The sequence below is a fragment of the Sabethes cyaneus genome, chromosome 2 (genome assembly GCF_943734655.1).
Source record: "Sabethes cyaneus chromosome 2, idSabCyanKW18_F2, whole genome shotgun sequence".
Taxonomy (NCBI): Eukaryota; Metazoa; Arthropoda; class Insecta; order Diptera; family Culicidae; genus Sabethes; species Sabethes cyaneus.
In genome coordinates, this window is record NC_071354.1 from 193,449,711 (window position 1) to 193,472,151 (window position 22,441).

General features: G+C 40.4%; 1 protein-coding gene across 1 annotated transcript in view; it reads left to right on the forward strand.

Moving 5' to 3' along the window:
- Window positions 1-16,077, forward strand: part of LOC128736486 (serine-rich adhesin for platelets-like) — a 41,969-nt gene extending 25,892 nt beyond the window's left edge. Inside the window, exons 2-6 of the mRNA XM_053830971.1 lie at window positions 2,036-2,110; window positions 2,956-4,102; window positions 4,157-7,310; window positions 7,422-7,461; window positions 15,946-16,077. Coding sequence (XP_053686946.1) covers window positions 2,036-2,110; window positions 2,956-4,102; window positions 4,157-7,310; window positions 7,422-7,461; window positions 15,946-16,077 — 4,548 coding nt within the window. The remainder of the gene's footprint in view (window positions 1-2,035; window positions 2,111-2,955; window positions 4,103-4,156; window positions 7,311-7,421; window positions 7,462-15,945) is intronic.
- The last annotated feature ends 6,364 nt before the right edge of the window (window positions 16,078-22,441 follow it).

Consider the following 22,441-nt stretch of genomic DNA (forward strand, 5'->3'; position numbering starts at 1 on the left):
AGACAGACAGACAGACAGACAGACAGACAGACAGACAGACAGACAGACAGACAGACAGACAGACAGACAGACAGACAGACAGACAGACAGACAGACAGACAGACAGACAGACAGACAGACAGACAGACAGACAGACAGACAGACAGACAGACAGACAGACAGACAGACAGACAGACAGACAGACAGACAGACAGACAGACAGACAGACAGACAGACAGACAGACAGACAGACAGACAGACAGACAGACAGACAGACAGACAGACAGACAGACAGACAGACAGACAGACAGACAGACAGACAGACAGACAGACAGACAGACAGACAGACAGACAGACAGACAGACAGACAGACAGACAGACAGACAGACAGACAGACAGACAGACAGACAGACAGACAGACAGACAGACAGACAGACAGACAGACAGACAGACAGACAGACAGACAGACAGACAGACAGACAGACAGACAGACAGACAGACAGACAGACAGACAGACAGACAGACAGACAGACAGACAGACAGACAGACAGACAGACAGACAGACAGACAGACAGACAGACAGACAGACAGACAGACAGACAGACAGACAGACAGACAGACAGACAGACAGACAGACAGACAGACAGACAGACAGACAGACAGACAGACAGACAGACAGACAGACAGACAGACAGACAGACAGACAGACAGACAGACAGACAGACAGACAGACAGACAGACAGACAGACAGACAGACAGACAGACAGACAGACAGACAGACAGACAGACAGACAGACAGACAGACAGACAGACAGACAGACAGACAGACAGACAGACAGACAGACAGACAGACAGACAGACAGACAGACAGACAGACAGACAGACAGACAGACAGACAGACAGACAGACAGACAGACAGACAGACAGACAGACAGACAGACAGACAGACAGACAGACAGACAGACAGACAGACAGACAGACAGACAGACAGACAGACAGACAGACAGACAGACAGACAGACAGACAGACAGACAGACAGACAGACAGACAGACAGACAGACAGACAGACAGACAGACAGACAGACAGACAGACAGACAGACAGACAGACAGACAGACAGACAGACAGACAGACAGACAGACAGACAGACAGACAGACAGACAGACAGACAGACAGACAGACAGACAGACAGACAGACAGACAGACAGACAGACAGACAGACAGACAGACAGACAGACAGAAATCCTTCTTTATAGGTATAGATTATAAGGATTTCCGTAAAGAAAACAGATGTGTAAGAGCCCGGGTAGACAAAAGAGGGGAAGCTGAAAAATGGGGAGGAACGTCCAAAAGAGGAACAAGCGTTATATTTTTGCATTATAAGCATTTCGGTTACAATAACTGATGTACAAGTGACTATGAGACAAAGGCGCCCCGAGTAAGATCGGGCACTCAGCTAGTATATTATATATTTTTTTTTAAAATTAGTATAAGCCTTAAGTCAACCTTGCATATTTGAACATGGAATTGCCAAACAAATTCATGTGCATGCGAACATTCTGATCTAATGCGATTCCGTTGCTTTCCATCTTGATCATATCAATTATCACCGTCAATTTTCTTCTTCTCAGGACACTTCTTTGATAAGCACTACATTCGAAAACTGTTTAGCCACAAAACCGATTTATATCTCAGTCACAAACGCGCACATCTCCCAGATAAATTGAATGAAAAATTATTAGCAATGACCTTTACATTTAAATACTAATGTATCTCTATATACTTTGGAAAAACTACTAATGAAATTCGGAAGAGTATTAATGACTCATTTTATTTTGAATGAATATTGTGGTATGTATGGACCAATTTAAATTGGTAATTATAAATGTAAACAATTTTGGAATGATATTGTATAAAATGTAGTGAGCCTTAATTATAATTTTCTGAGAATAGATGTAGTATGTAATTAGTCACAAAGCCAATTGTGCGCTGCTTGGAAGGATTTGCCATGTTTAGCCAGTCGTCACTAACCTACTACAACCTTACCTTTTTTACAGTATCCATGGACGTCAAGCTATAATCCAACAACTTCGTTTAGTTTGTCATCCGGTTCCACCTATGGAAGCAGTAGAGTATGTATTATCGATTAGCCTAGCTCGTGTCGGTTGTGTCTCCTTGTTTACGATTCGCCATCCCATTGCTGTTGTGTTACCCTCCAGTCTATACATCAATCGTCCAATAACTGAGTCGATTCGCTTTTGATCCACCTATTTGTGTGCACCCTGTTTATGATTGGTCCTACAATACCAATTGTATTTTTATCCATGATTGTTATTCCATTCGAATTCTACTTCTATAATCACCCTGAACCCCATTTTCCGGAACCATCTGTTGACCTAAAAATCTAAAAAACACTTGCAGTCAAAGCTAAGCCAAGCTACCAGGTCGCCGCCTGATTGACATGACAGACGACGAGTCGTGTTTCGGCCAGTTACTTCAGATCCGTTTCGTCTGTATGTAGGATATTTTTGGCAGCACTTTAGTTAGGTTCATTCCGTCGCTGCGCGGTCGCCGCACGCCGCCGCTTTGAACGCATTCAAAGAGACACAGCAAAAGTCAGTAAGCATTACTAGGTATCTAGTTATTTGAAAGATCGGAAAAAATGTTTTGGCGTTGCTAGTTGGTTGGAAGTAAGCATTCTAACGTTGTTGTTTTTTTTCCTACTTTACATAAATTAAACTTAATTGTGACACAGGCAGGACGTCCCGTTGCAAAATGCTGCCAAAACAGCTAACTATGCCGGCGCCATGCTTAGGAACTATTGGCAGAGACTATGGGTGCAATATTTTCGACTATTAACGATAAATGTTCGCCCGGCGGTGGGTTTTTGTTTCATCTTCAAACTCTTACCGGTCACATTTGAAACCTAATCCATGTTTCGATTCTAATTGTTTGTTTGTTTTTTGCTTTCTTTCAGTACTCTTCCGAACCGTCAAGCTCACGGTTTAGTACCTTGGGTGGAAGCAGCTTTCGTCCATCGTATACTTTCGGTACTTACCGATCTCCACGGACCACCACGTCGAATGTATCGACCTACATCAGTCGTTACTCCAGCCTCGCAGCGGAAAAGGAGAAAGAAAAGGAACGTGAAAAGGCCAAAGAGGAAGAGCGGCGTCGTGAGCGGGAACGTGAACGAGAGCAACGCGAGAAAGAGCGAGAAAAAGAGCGCGATCGGGAAAAGGATCGGCTTATCGAAACTTCGCGCAAACTTGAGGCGGAGTTAGAGAAAGAGAAGCCAAAATTTGTTAAGAAATCCGCCCTTATTGCGGCAAAATATGGTGCCACGGTAGAAAGCGAAGATGCGACTAAAGCGGGATCGAAAGCAGCTATCAGTAAGCCAAAAAAGGATAACGCCCCACCCGTTACGTTTACTACTAGGTATGGGAAAACGGGAGTAGCACGTGAAAAGTCCAGAGAACCAAGTCCAGCTGCCAGGTCTAATTCAATAACCAATCTAGCAGGGAATCGTGCTAAAGCTCGAGATCCAAGTCCCGCCGGCGGGGCTGCTTCCAGTAGAATCCGTTCTAGAGATCCAAGTCCAGCGGTTGACAACAAAAAGACTGGCGGATATGCAGCGGCCATTGCTAGCAAGCTCGAGAATGGAATCAATCAATCGACAACCAGAGAATACAAGCGACAAGCATCGAATACGGTTGGAAGTTTCCTGCAGAACAGAGCAAGATCGCGAGATCCTAGTCCTACAGTTCGAACGAAAACCTCACGAGAATCCAGTCCAGTGGAAACGAAAAAGATTACGAAACCCTTCATAGCCCGATCAAGAGATCCTAGTCCAGTGGTTGTAACTAAAACGAATTCTGTGACCAATAAGTTTACGGCTAATGCGAGGTCACAACCTCATGATGCAGCTGGTGCCGACGCGAAAAAGTTCTCTAGCAGTGTTACCGTTCGAACTGGTGCAAGATCAAGAGATCCAAGTCCAGCCGAGTCAAAGAAAATTCCAATTTTCACTTCTAGTAAACTGAGATCTCGAGATCCAAGCCCAGCAAGTACGAAAACGTCGACATTTTCAAGCGGCTCACTAAGAACTAGAACACGAGATCCTAGCCCAATAGGAACAAAACAGTCCCAACCCTACACAAGATCACAAACTGCATTAGATAAAACAACTGGAATGCAATCTCTAACGCTACCAGGGACGACCAGGACTCGAGATCCAAGTCCATCGTTTTCGAAGATACGTAGTCGCGATCCCAGTCCTGCACAGTCCTGTACATCCGGAACTAGACGTTCTTCGCGTGAGCCAAGCCCAGCGGAATCCATTCGTGAGAAGTACGGTCTCAACACAAGCTCGTACCGCCCGTACGGCAGAAGTAACAGTGCATTGAACACCAGTTCGTCTCGTCTACCGGCTAGTTCTAGTCCAGTTCCAGGTGCAGTTGCATTATCCTATATGACGACTAACGAAGCAATAGCTGCCAGAGTCAGTCGTCCTTCGTCAAGAATTGCGAACTCCCAATCCAGGGAAACCTCACAGTGTCCATCGCCTCTGTTGATTCGAAGTCAAATTTTCTCCCCCGAACCTCCAGTGCCGATCGTAGAGAATGGCAAAAAAGAGGACGCAGAAGAGGAAAGTTCGTCGACAACGGAGTCTAGCTCTTCTGAGGAAGAGTCTTCCGAAGAAACGGAAAGTAGTGTTGAACCTGAACCCAAAATTTTCATTGAAGTTACGCTGGTAACGCGTGGTACTTCTCCAACACCCCCTGGTTCTACACCGTACATCAGAGCTAGACGTGCTGAAATGTGTAAAACTATCGAAAAAACAATCCAAAAGCAGTTGTTGAATGTACAAACAGCTGACAAAGCAATTCAGTCGGATCGGATGGACGACTCAACCAGGTACCTTCGATACGCCCAGCCAACAACAAGAAACTGGTCCCCATTTCTGGACTCCAAGTTCAGCTCCAGCGGCTCTTCGGGATACACCAGATACTCAAGTGCATCCTCCCGATACAGTCGTGACAGCCAGAGTCAAAGCCGCGAAACCAGCGTCTGCTCAAACCGAAGTGACGCCACCGAAAAGAAGGAAGAGAAAATCTCAACCCTAGCAGCTCGCGTAAAAGAAATGAGCCTGTCGAAATCTACCAGCCCGAAAGTGAATTCATCCGCCAGCAGATCGTCAACGAGCACTCCTTCTTTCAAGCAGAAGACCCCTCCAAAGCAAAAATCACCCGAAAAGCCTCCACCTGCTCCAGCGAAGGACGGCTCCCCAACGAAGACGGCAACGAATGCCGCCAATTCCAGAATAAACAAAGACTTCCGCAAGTCCGCCCTAAATATGGGTCCAGCACCGGACAGACCGCGGAAAGGTTCCACTTCGTCCAGCAAGTCCAGCTCATCGACATCGTCTGCATCGACAGCGACGCCGGTAGCGGAAACGATCACTCAGAACGGCACCGTTAGTAGTAGTCGAATACCACAGAATTCACGCGCAAGTGCAAGTCCTGCCCGCCGTTCGGATCGATCTTCGTCGTCCAGCTCGGAAGTGAGCACGTCCACTACCGCTTCGACGACCTCGACAGAGTCGGGTGGAAAGCAACGCATTATATCATCGACCGATGCGGTTACCGATGCGTCAAATGCCAACAACGAACTGCTGATGCGTGCAATTCAGTTGGCAACGAACTTTGTCAACAACAATCGCAATAATCCGATCGGTTGGAACGATACCAACAGTGTGACGAGTGCGACTGAAAGTCTAAGCTTAGACCATGGGTCGAAATCCGGCTGGGAAGCGGGAACGCATTACATGGAAAGCATAAAAGATGAAGATTCTACCGAAGAAGAGGAGGAGGAGGAGGCCGATGAAGCAAACCGCACGTCCGGTTTGCTGCAGGCAAAATGGTGGAACAATGATACTGTGGGCGTTCAACATTCACCAGTTACGGCACAAGATGCCTCACCTAAAGCTAGAACTTTCATGTACCGCATTCGACCCGTTCAGTCGGGCGAGAAAGCTTGGTGGCTGACCGAGGATCAGGACAATAAGGAATCATCCGTTGAGTCACCTGCCAGAGATACTGAACGTTCGAAAACGGATGAAAGTAAAACTAAGAGTCCAGGATCGGAACAGGTGGCTTGGTGGTTGTCAAATGATGGAAACGATAACGACGAAAGTGACAGCCGAAAGGCACTGGAAAATAATCGAATTAACGATGAAGGTGAAGAAAATAAGCTCGTGAAGCTCACTAAAATTGATTCAGGCGAGAAGGCCTGGTGGATGACAAATAATGCGAGTAACGTAGCTTCCAAAGAAAACTCACCGGAGAAGAAGAGTCCAGGATTTACGCTGTACACGCTGGAAGCTGAAGACCAAGCTTGGTGGGACGAAGCCATGGCAGATTTGGAGAAGAAAGATAAATCAAGTACTGCTAGCAGTAGCAGTAAAGCTCCATCTAAAGAATCAACACCGGAGCCCAAAACTCAAGGTTTCATAATTTCCCGTGTCAAATCCGGTGAACGGGCATGGTGGATGTGTAGTACGGAAAAAGTAAACGAAGCAGTGAACAGTGATGGCTCCTCAGTTCGAGAGTGCAGTCCCGTGAAGGCGAAACCGTTCAAAATCACCCGAATAGAATCGGGCGAAGCTCCTTGGTGGATGACAGACACGCAGGAAAACGCCATCTCCCGGTCCGGATCCAAAGCAAACGTTGTCAGCCGTTCGAACAGTTTCAATTCGAAACAATCCAACAGTCCAACGAAGTATAAAATAACTCGAGTTGAGTCCGGCGAGAAAGCCTGGTGGATGGACAGTCCGGAGGAGAAGAGTGTAAGTCCCCAAAAGTTATCCTCTTTCATCGAAACACACGGAGAGGAGGAAAACCATCAGTCTCAAATGGACAGTGAATTAGACGAGGAGATACGAAATATAGGAAAATTTGTTGCTGGTTTACCGCATTTTCCTAACGGTGAGTTCACTGTGGAAACAGTTATCGAAACTCCCCTTGGTGATCGTGCTAGTCCGGAGGGCGTCGAAGACGCCAAAGATACCCATCGATCATCGCCGTACGACAACATTCCCACGACCGGCAATGCATCCAGCGCGGAACCGAAACTGGACCGAAAAGTCCAGTCTACCCAGGAGCCGGTATTTATTTCACGCCATACCAACATCGACGATCTGCTGGGCGGATCATGTCACCCGCTGAGTCCAATGATGGATCGTTTGTTCGCTTTGGACGGCTTGCAGGAAATCTCACCACAGGATGTGCGGGTGCACGACAGCACGGCGCATTTCATCTATGGCAGCAGCCGGTAAGTGAGCTTTTAGGGCGCTCGGAGTGCTTTTGCTATAAAAAGCACTCGGCGTTGCGGTGCGGTTTGGTTTTATTCTCACCACTCCACTTCTCGGTTGTTTCGCTTTAGGTTCAACAGTGGTGAAGACGAGCGAACGGGCAAAGATGTGGTGAGTATTGCATGTCTGTGTAGAAAAACTTTGAGTAATAATTCAAAAAAGATTTAACTCATGGTTCAATAGTATTTTTGAATTTCCTATAGTATGTTGGAGATTTGTTTGGAATTCAGACAAAACAATCTTTCCATTGTTTTATGAATTAAATCCATGCAAATTTACCATTTATTTTTTCCATAGTTTCTCAGAGGGAAGGAAAAGAAAGACTACTACTGAAAAAAATATTATGTATTACGTTACTAAGCATAATAAAAATGAATTAAATGTATTGTCTTTCTCGACGTGAACTTTGAAATTCGTGAAAAGATCGTTGAAATGAAAATGTATTGCTTGACTTTACAAAATATTAACTTTCCCGACAGTTTTTTGATTATTATAGAGCATAAAGACGAAAACGTCATATAATTTCAATGTGAAAAATAATAAGAAAAACTAAAATACGTTTAGGAACCAAATTTAAGCAGCCTAGTCGTATCACTGATTGTTACACCTTATTATAAGCGATAGGTTAGCTAAATGGGGGATATCAGCGTACTATTTTTCTTGTTAACTTTTATTCTTCAAGATGTTACCACTGAATGTCACTATTATTAAGCTAAACTTCTGATATTTTACATTAAAATTTGAGGCGGTGGAACTAATTTTAATCACCAAGCTTTTACTGACTTGTCCCAAATTATCACTTATCACAAATTATAAGTTTGTGATGCAAACGCTCACATTTCTACTACAGTATGTTATGTTAAAATTAAGTGCTTGATATTTACAACTATTGTAATGAATGCTCAAATTAGCAAGGTAGCGATTCGCCTCAGAAGCTGAAAAAATGTAGGTTTTCTGAAAACAATGTTTAATTCATCATATTTCTTGTCCAAAATACAGTAAATTGTGTTTCTACGAATTACATTTATGGTTAAGTGATTCAAGATGATGTTCTTATCAAAAAATAATAACAAGAAGAGCTAGTAATGGGGTCTTCGATTATAGGCTTATTTATGTTCAACTGATTAAAATAGGCGACCCCTGATTAATCCGTTGCTTACCATCATGCATGAAAAAGTTTATATCAATCGATATTTTTTTTTCAATCGATATGCAAGATAGTTGTTAAAGCTGGTTTGCTTTTCCAACAAACTCATTATTTGAAAAGCAGTTTTTTCAACTGTTATATAGCCGCAATGCAAAATATTTGAAACAAACGCTTGATAAGCTACTGTGTAACAAAGATGTTTGTTGTCAGACTTGATTTGCTTTTTTTGCTTCGTTTTTGCGTCAAACACAATTTGAAAAAGTGGTGTATAGTACAATTATAGGGTAAATTATTATCTACAATATTGTTGTAGAAAGTATAGTTTATCTTCCATATTCATGTCGCTATAGAGTTGGTGGTTGGTAGCAAAAAGAGCGCTATTTCGGCTACCAACGGAGTAGTAGCCTCATAGTACCATAATTCCAAAACATAAAGCTATATTATTATGATTATTATCAACAAGATTGTAGATAATAACGGGTGGCAACTAAAATTTCGGAATTTTTTTCTCAAGCTGTCAAAAAAAGAAAAAGATACATGAAGAAGATCTGATTTACCGAAATTAAAGATGCATTATTCATTGTTGAAAAAAAATTAGTGTACATTTGAAAACGGTCCGTAATCGGCTGTTCGGCGAAGCTTCCGTTTGACATCGGAACAGGAGCGTTGTACGGCCGTCATGTCAACTATGCGAAAGCATCTCTTGATTCTACAAATCAACTGTTTGCAATTCGTGGCACTCCAGTTATTTTTGTGATTTAGAACTCAAAATCCCGAAGAAATTTTCTATTGGGCGCACTGAAACAAATTTTTCGATTGTTGTTCGGATTGTTGAGTTCATTCGAATCACACAGAGGGATTCGTGAAGGTGATGATCCCTCATACCTGCTATTCTACATAGTGCTACAAGGTGTTATGAACCGAGCGGATATTAACACACGAGGCACAATCTTCAACAAATTCCCAGTTGGAGTCCCACTGCCACGAACTAAACCCAATATATTTTTAGCCGCAGATCGAAAACTTGCCCAGTATTCAGTCTAACATTTTTCGCACCAAACGCTCCTCTGCTTTAATCAAAATGGAGTTTACGTTTGACCGCGAAAAAAGACAGTATCAGTAAAACCCAAGAGATTCGCTAACAATTAATCTTGCATCAAAATAGTATCCCGAATTCCGCCAAGGTGTCTGCGAACTAAAAAAGGTTGGGAACCGCTGGTCTAAGTTATCGTCCCCAATAACAATAAATCTGGTGTACCTCAAGGCAGTAGCCTGGTATCACTTTTGTTTATTTTATTCTCCAACGACGCTGGCTCTGTTCATGGCACTGGTAGTAAACTGTTCGTGCTGTTTCATGCACTCGTCTCCATTCAACTCGGTCTTGGGCCACTCGTCGCCAATTTCCTAGTCGTCTCAGAAGTTGCAAATCGCTTTTGACCTGGTCGAGCCATCGTGCACGTTGGGCCCCCCTGTTCCTGGTGCCGGTGGGGTTGTTGACGAGGACTATTTTCGTCGCACTGTCGTCCGGCATCCTTACGACGTGTCCGGCCCACTGTAGCCTGCTAACTTTCGCTAGATGTACAATGGGAGTCTCCCCAAGCAGTGCCTATAGCTCGTGGTCATGATTCATACGCCTCCGCCACTCTCCGCTTTCAGTTTGTTTTCCGTCAAATATCGTCCGCAGCACTTTCCGCTCAAACACGGCAAGGGCGCGTATGTTCTCCGTAAGCAGCGTCACGGCTTCAGGTCCATAAAGAACTACCGGTCTAATAATGGTTTTGTACATTGTTAGCTTCGTGCGGCGGCGTACGCTTCCTGATTGTAACGTTTTACGAAGGGCAACGTAGGCCCGATTTCCCGCTTGGATGGGTCGCTGATTCTCCTTACTAGTGTTGTTGTCCGCGGTCACCAGCGATCCCAAATACACGAACTCCTCTACCACTTCTAGTTTGTCGCCGTCAACGCTTACCGTCCGTGGGAGGCGCGCGTTTGTTTCCTTTGAGCCTCTTCCTTTCATGTATTTGGTCTTCAACGCATTTATTTTTAGCCCAATTCTCCTAGACTCCGCTTTCAGTCTGGCGTAGATTGCCTTCGCCGTCGCAAAGTTCCTGGCAATGATATCGAAGTCATCTGCAAAGCCTAGAAGTTGGCTACTCTTGGTAAAAAACGTGCCTCTCGTTTCGATGCCCGCTCGTCGGATCACCCCTTCAAGAGCGATGTTGAACAGCATCAGCAACAGCAACAGTAAACTGGCATATGCTGACAATATTAAAATCTACGGACGATTCGTGTCATCGAGACGACAACAATTCATATACTTTTGGACACATTTATGTATAGGTAATACTTAATTCTTTGAGCGTATTGAATTTCTATTCAACCATGACATTGACGGCAACAGCCTGAAAAGGGTTAATTATCTTAACGATCACAAGGTCAGAAAATGACGTTTGATTGTCACCGTCTCCATTAATGTGGAACGCGACATGTGGTATGCGACATGTTGCTAGTTGTTGCTCAATGCTGCTTTAAAATCGCCACCTGACCATTTGTGACACGTTGCCAAGTTTCTTTGGAAACATCGGGCAACAGTTTGGAAAGGTAACATGCCACATGTTGTCAGTCTAAACGCACCTTTAGAACCTTAGAATTTACCGAGTGCAGTGCAGAGAAGATATGCGATTGGCTCATGTAACCGGTTTCGGTTTGATGGCGATGTCATTTGTAGTCTACTTTGACATTTCTAGTTGCGGTTTTGCTGTCTTTTTATTGTTTCTTCATTGCGTTTTCTGCATCCGTTTATAGTCTCTTCGTCGTTTTGTATTGTTCTTTTTTCATGACATTTTTTATCACTTTTATTGCGTTTTTCGATATCTTTCTGATGTATATTCGCCATTTTTTCACCTTTTGTTTTTTACCGTCTTTTCGTCTACTGGTCTTCACTACTTCGTCATTTCTATGTTCATACTTTTTCATTTCTATGTCATACTTTTGTTGGCTTTTCATGGCCACCTTTCCCTTATATTGTAGCTGTTTTTAGCATTTTTGGTCGCTTGTTTTCGAGAGCTTCTTGTTGTTTTTTATTGCTAAAATAGCGTCTTTTCATTGACGTTTTGCCGTCTTATCTTCGTTTTTTGTCATCCTTTCATCATCTTTCATCGTGTTTGTGGTAACAACAAAAAAATTGTATTTTATTTGTCTTTTTGTAGCTGTTATTTCGTCTTTCTGACGTATATTCACCATCTATTTGTTATCCTTTTTGCATCTTTTATCGTTTGTATGACACATTTTAAACGTAACACTGCGGTTTTTGTTACTGTTTTGGTGTCTTTTCATCATATTTTTACGTTATTTTCATTAGATTTGCGTTGTCTTTTCGCCAACTTTTCATCGCATTTTGGCAATCTTTTTATGACTATTCCGTCATACTATCATCACATTATTGTCATCTTACCGCTGTCTTCTTGTCATCGGCGATAAAAAGATGACTAAAATACGTATAAAAGACAACAATTTTATACGTATTTTAGTCATCTTTTTATCGCCTTCTGAAGGCTTAGGGAGAAATGAGTCGTCACAACACAGAAAATGCAAAAGGATTTTGTATCAATTTAACAAAAAATATTGTAGACTCAAGGCTAACCCAAATATTTTTTCGATTCTAACTGGTTGTTGTTGACCTTTTAGTTCAACAATAAGCTTTGTTATTTCTAAAAATACCAGTTAATACTATTAAAAAAAATTGTAGTATCAAAAATAGGTATTTTTAGGTTAATGGATGACCTAGTAGAAGCAAAAGGAGTTTTAATTCAGCTTGAAGAATATTTTTTTGATTGATCAATATGATGGAAGTTGAATTTAACAACAGATATTGTTGTTTCTAACTATCATCATTTTTCTGCTGGATTAATTCTGTAAATTTCAAAAGCAGTTTCTTTGTTTGAAACAAAAATTAAATCTATGTTCAGATTAGCAAGAAGAATACAGTGAATACATTTTTAAAAACCGAACGCCTGTTTTGGGCCCAGAAAGTGCTTCCAAAATTGGGCTTTTCTACGAAAAGTTAACGACTGCTCATTTCCCGTTAAATATAACAAGAGCATAGAGTACATTAATACATAAGGAACAAAGCTATGTTTAGGCTATTTTTCATTGCATGTAGCGTACTCGTGATCTTTGCAACTAAATTAAACTTTCAACCTTTTTCATAAAATTTATAAAAATCCGTAGATATGAGCACTTGATCCGTAGGTCCGTAGAAAATTCATAAATCCGTAGAACTGCGGATAAATCCGTAGACCTGGCATCACTGGACAGAAATAAATTTTTATAGGCTTAGATTTGTATGGGAGCCCCCCCTCTTAGTGGAGAGAGGGGTCTTTTGCCATCGAGAGAACCTTCCCTAGCCCCAAAAACCCCTACATGCAAATTTTCACGCCGATCGATTCAGTAGTTTTTGATTCTATCGATTCCCTCTTAGTGGGGGGGGGGGGTCTCTAACCATCATAAGAACCTTCCCTGACCCTGATACACGGTGATACACGGTATATCACTTTGTTAGCGGAACTTCAAACACTGGCCTTTTTCACGCTGCCGTTATTTCCTCCGATAATACCATAATAATGATTATTCATAAAAGCCTATATGTAGCCGTGAAATATTCGGTATCAAATTTGAAGCATTTTTTAAACCACGTTGCAAAGCGGTCCCACTTTTCTCATAAATTGTGATACGTACAGATGACGCTCAGCTAAGTCTGAGCTTTTATTAAGCATCAAAATTAATCATTCACTTTCCCTTCCGCTTATGATTTCCACTTGCCAGTTGTTAATTAAATAATTTCAAAGATATAGTCACTATATATAATCTGGCGGATACAAAAATAGGGAGCCAATTTTAATGCTGAAGGTCGAGCCAAACGCTTTTCGCTCCTAAAACCAGGGATGCCAGTTGGCTTGGCCCTCTATCCACCGGGCTGTACGTAGAGAGAGAGACTATAATCTAGAGTTATTTTAGGTGATTCAAAAAATTATAGAAATATTGCTAATACTCCAAATGTGATGGCCATCGACTACATGACGGGTATGAACTATGGTTCTTGCTAACGAAAAAATTATAAAAACTATAAAATCATTTAACGAATTTTTGAAACTGCGATTGCCACTTGACAAATAACTCCAAAACTCTATTTAAACTGTGATTGGACTATCATTTTCTTTAAGAAAGATAGATTCGAAAATTAATTCAAAACACACCTCGAAGCAGCAAAACGTCTGTTCGTCTCAGTTCATAAATCCGCACGCTCACGCAAGTCACAAATTACACAGAGCTGCCGGCTGCGTCATTCCATACACATGCCTCGTAGTAGTAGTAATTAGAACGAATGTGTGTTTAATGAAAAATTATTTGCACTCCAAACTGACCATGAAATAAGAACACGCTTGAAAGCCGTGTCCACTGACAGCAGCGGCATTAGGTCAGTTGGACAGACACTCCGAGCGTTCTGAATATTATCCAGTAAACACATGTGTGAGCACCATTGCCGGATTATTTTTCCTTTTTGGACCGCTCGCTCCTAACGGCCAATTCAATAAATTATTGTTCGGGTTTGGATTTGGGTTTGACGTTCGCAATGATTTTCTCCGCAGTTCGAATTGCAGATTTTCGCCGTCAATTTTGAAACGCGAGCGCGCGATGCCCACGTAGAAGTCAGTTCATTAGAGATTTAAGTGTTATTTTCCTGGGCCCGGGCATCACACATTGCAAACGCAGGTGGGCCGTCGTTCGCTGACAGTGGCGCAAAATTTCCGGTCAATTTGCAGCGGAAAAGTTGCTTGATGGAAGGTAAACACAATTTAGAAGGAAAATTTTTTCAAGAGCCATCTATTTTGAAAAGAAAGAAAATTATTTATTTTTCGTGTAATTTTGTTTTCAAACCCAACAAACAACAACGAAAAAAGACACATTACGACATGATAGTAAATTAGATAAGAAGAGAAAAACGACAAGAAATAAAAGAAAAGAAAGAGATAAAATAAACAATTTCAATCATTGCTAGCCGTAACAAGATAACTAGTATTACATAATTAGGCAAATTCAAAATGTCATGCAAATCGAATCGTTGCTATTTACCAACTAACATTGAACTAACATCTCCTGGTGTGCTTGCTCAGTAAACAATTTCACCAATGTACGGTTTTTTGTCAATTAACGAAATTTCTGCTACTTTCTGGAAACCGATAAAAGGTAAACATTTGATTCGCGCCATAATCCAAACAATCGCACCGTGAGGTCATGCTTTCCTCCTGCTAGCCTGCACCGAATTTCTGTTAAACATGTTTATATTTGAATTGTGAGTAAACGGTGTATGTGTTCAACGTTCAAAATAGTTGCTCGACACGACACGGCTAGACAGACGTGCGGGGGCCGCCTCAGCTTCCATCACACATGTTGTCACTGAGTAGGTACCTACGTTATTTTTCTCTCAAACACAGGTGAGTTAACAAGTTGGCAGCCTCCTCAGCTCAATCGCACCGACAAATCGGACGCTATCTACGGTAGACAACTTTGTGCGCACCGTAGGGATCTAATGGACCGTGAATGAATTACAAACCGACTTTCACAGCTGGTGCAGCTTCTAGGGCCCTTCGAACGAGACCCCGAACACATGCACAGCGACAAGATCTAGCAAAAGTCGAAATGAATCATCCACTTGGTTGCAGCTGATGCGTTCCTGTGGTGTGTGTGTTTCTGTACACACGGACTGGCGGATACTTGTTGCGGTCGGAAAATCTCCCGACACCCGCCCACCGGCATTGCTCCTTCCGATTTGATCTAAATTTAATTCCATTCTTTGTAGTCGTTTATGGGAAGCATTCATATGTCTACCAACGGCTCGAATGGTGGAAGCAAGCTATTGACACGTGTGCTGACATTCAGTTGGATCATGCTGGTTAACAATTTTCGTGATTTTTATTTTTGTCGCGTACCGCACCGAATAAACAAGAGTGCGAACTTGAATTTATTTTTTGTGTGGATCAGCTGCATGCGATGCAAAATTGGTTGTTTAATTAAAGAGCTTAACGATGTTCTTTTCACTGTCAACTCTGGCTGTAACTGGTTTCACAATGTTATGAACCGTTGCTACATCCTGTAATGATGGCACTTCCTCATCTTTGTGATTGGCAGCATTTTCAGAATCGGATTTTATGTGTGAAAATCGTTTGTTTTTTAACAGTTGTTAATTTTCAATCCAGATCAATGCTTCATACAATCTGCAATACGTCTCATACATACTAAAAATAAATATTAACTCTCGATTAATGGAAATAACATTTCACCTCGTAGACATTACGAGTTCCAATCACTGGCTGGTAACTTTCAAGTTCGTCGCCAGTGTTTTGCAGGCCGCCGTATCGTAACAACTTTCGGTGGCACAATTTTTGCAGGTGAAACAACATCTCATCTCCATTATCACATTCACCAGTCACAGTCAGCAACAATTTATTTCCGTCCAGCAGTGTAGCGAACGGTGCGGTGGCAGGCTTAGTGGCAATTCATCCGACATGACCAGCATTTAGCTGAGCGCATGAGCGCATCGGTATAAAGCGCAGCGCAAAATGGTCTTCAAATGCCAATGCGGATGGCGCAGTTGAAAGCGAAAACTGCCGCCTTCACAATTCCGTGAGCAGGTTTCTAGCTACCTCCGGCAAATATTACGCAGTTTGAGGATCGCAAACGGAAGATCACACTGACGCGACGGTGGCGAAAGAAGTCGCGAAGTCATCCACGAAGTCCACGCCGACCGACCGCGGCAGTGATCGAACTTTATAGGATGACTTAGATCACGGGGTAGACTATTAAGAACAGTTGGTTCGAGAAACTAATTTTGTGACTTTTAATTTGAATGTTTAGTGTTAGTAATCGAACACAGTGGCCCTGCTTATGGGGCTTTCTATTTTTCCGCTCACTGCCACAAAACTCTGCCATATGCAACGTATGTCAGGGTCGAAGCAGCCAGTCAGCGACTCGTTGCAATTGGGAATAGAAAGTAATAAATATTTCACGCTTCTTAGGAATCGAATTAATGCACATCATTGCATGCTTTTCAACGTAACTAAAATATTTCATGAAAAAATGATTTTCAGAGTGCGTGCATTAAAGAATCTCTTAACTTAAAGTAACAAAAATTACTCATCTACCACAGTTGTATAATGGTTTTAACAATTATGCAATTGCATTAATTGAAAAGTCAAGTTTTTCAATTTTCAATTTTTATCAAATCACATGCAAGCACACTTTTTGCTTCCCTCATCATCCCTGTTATTTCGTCATTTCGATTACCGAAAATGAAACGTCTAATGTTGGTGATATTTACTGAAATTTGATATTATGAATTATTCGTCTTTAGAATATCGATATTTGAGGCCGATATAGAGTTGCATCTCAGTTGGCCTGGAGGTAAGCAAATTGTCGTATGTTCGAATTCCGGCTAAGCCAGGGTTAAGTATTGCAAACGGAAGGTAACACCTAGGCTTTGCTTTACTTATTGAACTGGCCGATATTTTGATTTGGACGTAAGACCTTGTCTTGCTGCAGGATGTCATTCCATAATTTAGATTCTAGCCACGAAAATATGAAAGATTTTGAACGCCAATAGCTCTGCCAATTATTTTGATGGATTTTGATGGTTTGAATACCAATCGCTTCATAATAGATGAAGCAATTATGTAGTCCATAACATTACAGTAATCCATTACATTATTATATTATTATATTATATTATAGTAAGCCCATGTTGAATTTTGGGCTGGCAAAATGGGGAAAGTGACAAAATCGGGAATTTTTTTTTCGAATTTTTTTTTCAAAATTCAAGACTTAAGACCTTGTAATATCGGGGACTTCTACTAAAAGTTAAATTTTAACCCTCAATTGGTCAACCGAAAGCTTAATGAATCTTTTTTGGTGCTCATTAGCGGGAAAACTTGGTTTTAGGTTTATGGAACCTTTGGGAGAGGTTCTTAAAATTAAAAGTTCTAGCGTTCAGCGGAATTCAAATTTTAATTAATACCCCTAAAAGTGCAATAAAAAATATATTTTGCTTCAGTTTGCAACACATTGATGTGTTCTAAAAAGTTTTACAGCATCTTATTACAAGAAATTTTGCTGAAGACAGTAACCTTCTATCTCTTCAGCAAAGATATAAAAATCCTATTTTTCATAAATGAAAAATCGTTAATATCAGTTTTTCTATTTTAGCTGTTTTTGTAGTTGTTGTTTAACTTTTTCCTGTTTTACAAAGTAGTACAAATAGTAAAAATATGCAACATTGCTGAATATAGTATACCTCTATCTTTGCTTGTTTAGAAACCATAGCACTTTTACTATAAAAATACCCTAATTTTGACCCCGAATTACTCGTAAGCAGGTATCCTTTTTACTCAAAAACCCGAATTAATCCACCTAGCGGCGTGACCTAGCCTTTCTACTGCTACAATAATCTTTATAAAATTTCTCAGGAACTTAATTGTAGATGTATCGATGTTATATTAGACTATATTTTTAAATATCCGTTCCGTATTCCTCAAAATCCTTATTTGCCAGTAAAATTCACAACGTATTGTGTAGAATAATTATATTTTCTTTCCTTGGGTGCGTAAATACATGTAAGCGTCATTTATGTTACTTGATGAACACCTTATTTAGTTTTATAATATTTATAGAAAAATAATGTAAACACAAAAGATTTTTACAGACTTGAATGAATATGTATAGAAAATTAGAAATTAACCCTCTAACGGGTCTACAGACGGCCTTAACTTTCGGGCTTCAGAGCCACATACGAAACTTGTTTTGAATTGACAATATGAAGTATTTGTTCATAGCAGATTTTTTGATATTTTGATATTAATACCATGCATTCAAAAGTTAGCATCTTTGAAAAACAAGAGTTCAGGAAAATTATTATTATATTTCGCTTTTGAAGAAAAAGGATATCTACAACAAAATGATTGATCTCAAAATTTTACTATTGGTTTGCTTGGCTTCAATTTTGCAATATATCTGGATTAGAAAAAAAATTACTGAATAGAGCATTAGATATGAAAACGAGAAATGGAATTATTTCTTAGCTAGCGCTCCTTCAGATAATTATTTTTGCATGAAAATCAAAACTTAAGCTTTTTTTGAATGTACTTTCATGAAAAGATAGTCATTAGCTTGATCGCATCGTTTTTACAATGTTAGAGGGTTAGGAAAACAAGATGAGGTCGAAAAATAGTGCCAAAGCTGCGCCATAAACATGCTTGAGAATGGGAAATACGATCGATATGATTCCCAGTGCTTGTCTTTTTTTGATTTATTTATTAAAACATGATACATGACATAAGACATCTGTCCTTTAAAATATCACTAACGAAAACAAATTTTACAAAATTTCTATCGTGCAACGTTTACTTCCTATTTTTCATATAACATTTCTAAGCTCTGGGAATGGGAAATACTATTGATTGAAAAGAGCATCATTGCGCAAGAGCATTGATGCGCAGAATTTGTTTGGAATTTGTACAAATTTATTTGGAAAAATCAACTCACTAGTAAAATTGATTCTATACACCACTATCCCTACATGCTTAAATAAACTGCTTTTCTTGTACAATTGTGAGTAACAGTAAGTGAAGAAAATAATAATTGAAATCTGAAATCAAAGAAAAGAAAAACTTTTCGATTGAATCCCACTATTTAATATTTATTTGCAACAGATACGTAGCGCACCTACGACGTGCAGGCTTCATCAGTGTCTTATCTCAAAGCGTATACGTATCTGTCGCGAATAAATATTAAATAGTGGAATTTAGTCGGTAAAAGTTTTTTCTGTTCTTTAATTTCAGAGTTCGTATTCCACTAAGAGGCTTCAAAAACTTCAGACAATTGACATGTTTCTCACTTTTCTTGAATTTCATTGCAAATTTTAAAATTGCAAATTGTCATCACATACATACATACATACATACATACACACATACATACACACATACATACATACATACATACATACATACATACATACATACATACATACATACATACATACATACATACATACATACATTACACACATTGAATACAATCAACATTTGATTGATATGTTTTAATTTCACACGTTTTAACGGTTTAATATACGGGGCTTAAATGTTAAAGTTTTAATAACTTTTGAATGAACCGTCCGATTTTAAATAACTCGGTTTCGTTTGATAGATCTCAGCAGTAATTTTCAAATAATCATAAAATGTGTGATGTTTTTCATTAAATTAATGCTTATATGTTACATAAATATGTTTTAAATACTATTTTTTCACATTTCTTTATGTAACTTTCAAAGTACAAGTCCAATCGTCATGAAATTTGGAAGTTAAGGGTTTGCAAGGCTCTTCTTTCATATGCAATCAATTTTGTTCAAATCGGTTAAGAGACCTATGAGATAATGAAGTCCCATATTTTTCGTATTTTTATACATAACTTTTGAACTAAAAGTCCGATCAGTATGAAATTCAATAGCGACCAATGGGACACCTAGACCTTTCATTTGACACTAAGAACATTAAAATCGGTCCAGCCATCTCCGAGAAAAGTGAGTGAGATTAAAAGCGTCACATACACACACACACACACATACACACACACACACACACACACACACACACACACACACACACACACACACACACACACACACACACACACACACACACACACACACACACACACACACACACACACACACACACACACACACACACACACACACATACATACACACACACAGAAAATGCTCAGTTTTCGAAACTGAGTCGAATGGTATATAACATTCGGCCCGCAGGACCTTCTTTCCATTTCCGGTTTTCCAAGTGATTTCTATACCTTTATACTATATATTTATATAGTAGAAAGGCAAAACTCTCCCCAGAGAATCAGAATAGTTTCAAGCAGACTGAAAAGTTAGATAAATCATGTTTAAAAGCACAAAAGTTAAACAAAATTTATAGGCTGACAAAACCGGGATAAAAAGCTGATAAAATCGGGAGTAGACAAAATCGGAACATTATTTTATAATTAAACTATAATTTTAATGTATGCGTTGGAGTTGTATCTTTCATTTGTAGGAAGGTTCAATTGGAGAAAATCAGGTTGAAGCGAGTTATGAGCTTCGTACCCACTTACCCCATATTCTCACTTGCTCCGGGGTGCCTTAACCTTCCTAGTGCATTGGGGTCGTTTTCGACCCATCGGCATACTTACAAAGCTTCATACTCAGTAACGGTACGAGCTAGAGACTTGAAATTTTCTGACTTTTCCTAAGTTTGGAAAATTAGCATTGTGGGGGAGTTTCAGCTTTCAGCGACATCTAGAAGAGCCACAGCAAAAAAAGTTACATATTATGCATTAAGGGTCGAAAACGACCCAAGTTTTGAAATTGCTCTCATTCATCCATTTTCAATCCGAGTGTCGTTTTCTTTACCTCGTTTGAAAGATATGGCCAAAAACTAGCACCCAAGGTATGTTGGGGAATATTTGTTGACTGATGGCCACTTCTGCGTCGGTTCCGGATCACCCACTACCAGGTCCCGGGGAACATTTTTATATTTTGAGATAATTCATTTTGCGGCACATCAAATCACATTGGCTTGATAAAATAAGACTAGTGGAAGTACAATGGGGACATTTTGGACCCGAGTGGCCACTTCCCCATCGGTAACGGAAGATCCGGTACCAGGTTTTTGAGGCCATTTTTGAATTTTAGGATGATTTCTATTGCGGCACGTCAAATTTCGTCACATTGATAACATAAGACTATTGAAAGTATAATAAACACATGTTGAAGGCAAATGGCCACATCAGCATCGGGCCTGGAACATCCGGTACCCGGTTTTTGGGGACATTTTTATATTTTAGGATAACTCATTATGCGACATATCAAATCACATCGGCTTGATAAAATAAGACTGATGGCAGTAAAACAATGTCATTTAGAAACCAAATGGCCACTTTACCATCGGTACTGGGTCATCCGGTACCAGTTTCGGGGGACATTTTTGGCTTTTGAGATAATTCACCATGCGGCACCACAAATCACATCGCGTTGATAAAATAACAACAATGGAAGTATAATGGGGCGTCAGTCGCATATAATCCGGTATCCGGTATTTATAATGAACCGTAAAACGGGGTAACTCGGGGCAGATGAATTACCCTGTAATCCAAAAATGTCCCCAAAACCCGGATACCGGATAGTCCGGAACCGATGGTGAAATGGTAATTTTGGCTCCAAAAATTTTCCATTGTACTTCCATTAGTGTTATTTCATCAAGGCAATGTGATTTGATGTGGCGCATGATGAATTATCCTATCCAAAAATGTTCTCATAAACCGTGTACCCGATGTTCCGGAACCGATGATGAAATAGCCATTTGTCTTCAAATGGTCCCCATAGCTCTTGTAACTGTTTTATTTGATCAAGGCATTGTGATTTGATGTGCCGCAAGATGAATTATTTCATAATCCAAAAATATCCCGCGGAACCAGGTACCGGATGTTCCGGAACCGATGGTAAAATGGCCATTTGGCTTCTAAATGACCTTATTTTATTTTCATCAGTCTTATTTAATCAAGCCGATGTGATTTGATGTGTCGCAAGATGGGTTATCCTAAAATGCAAAAATGGCCCCAAAACCCGGGTACCGGATGTTCCGGGACCAATGCTGATGTAGCCATTTGCCTTCAAAATGTCTTTATTATACTTTCAATAGTCTTACGTTATCAAGCTGATATAATTTGACGTGTCGCAAGATAAATCATCCTAAAATTTAAAATTGTCCTCAAAAACCGGGTACCGGATGTTCCAGAACCAATGAGGAAATGGCCGCTTGGGTCCAAAATGTTCCCATT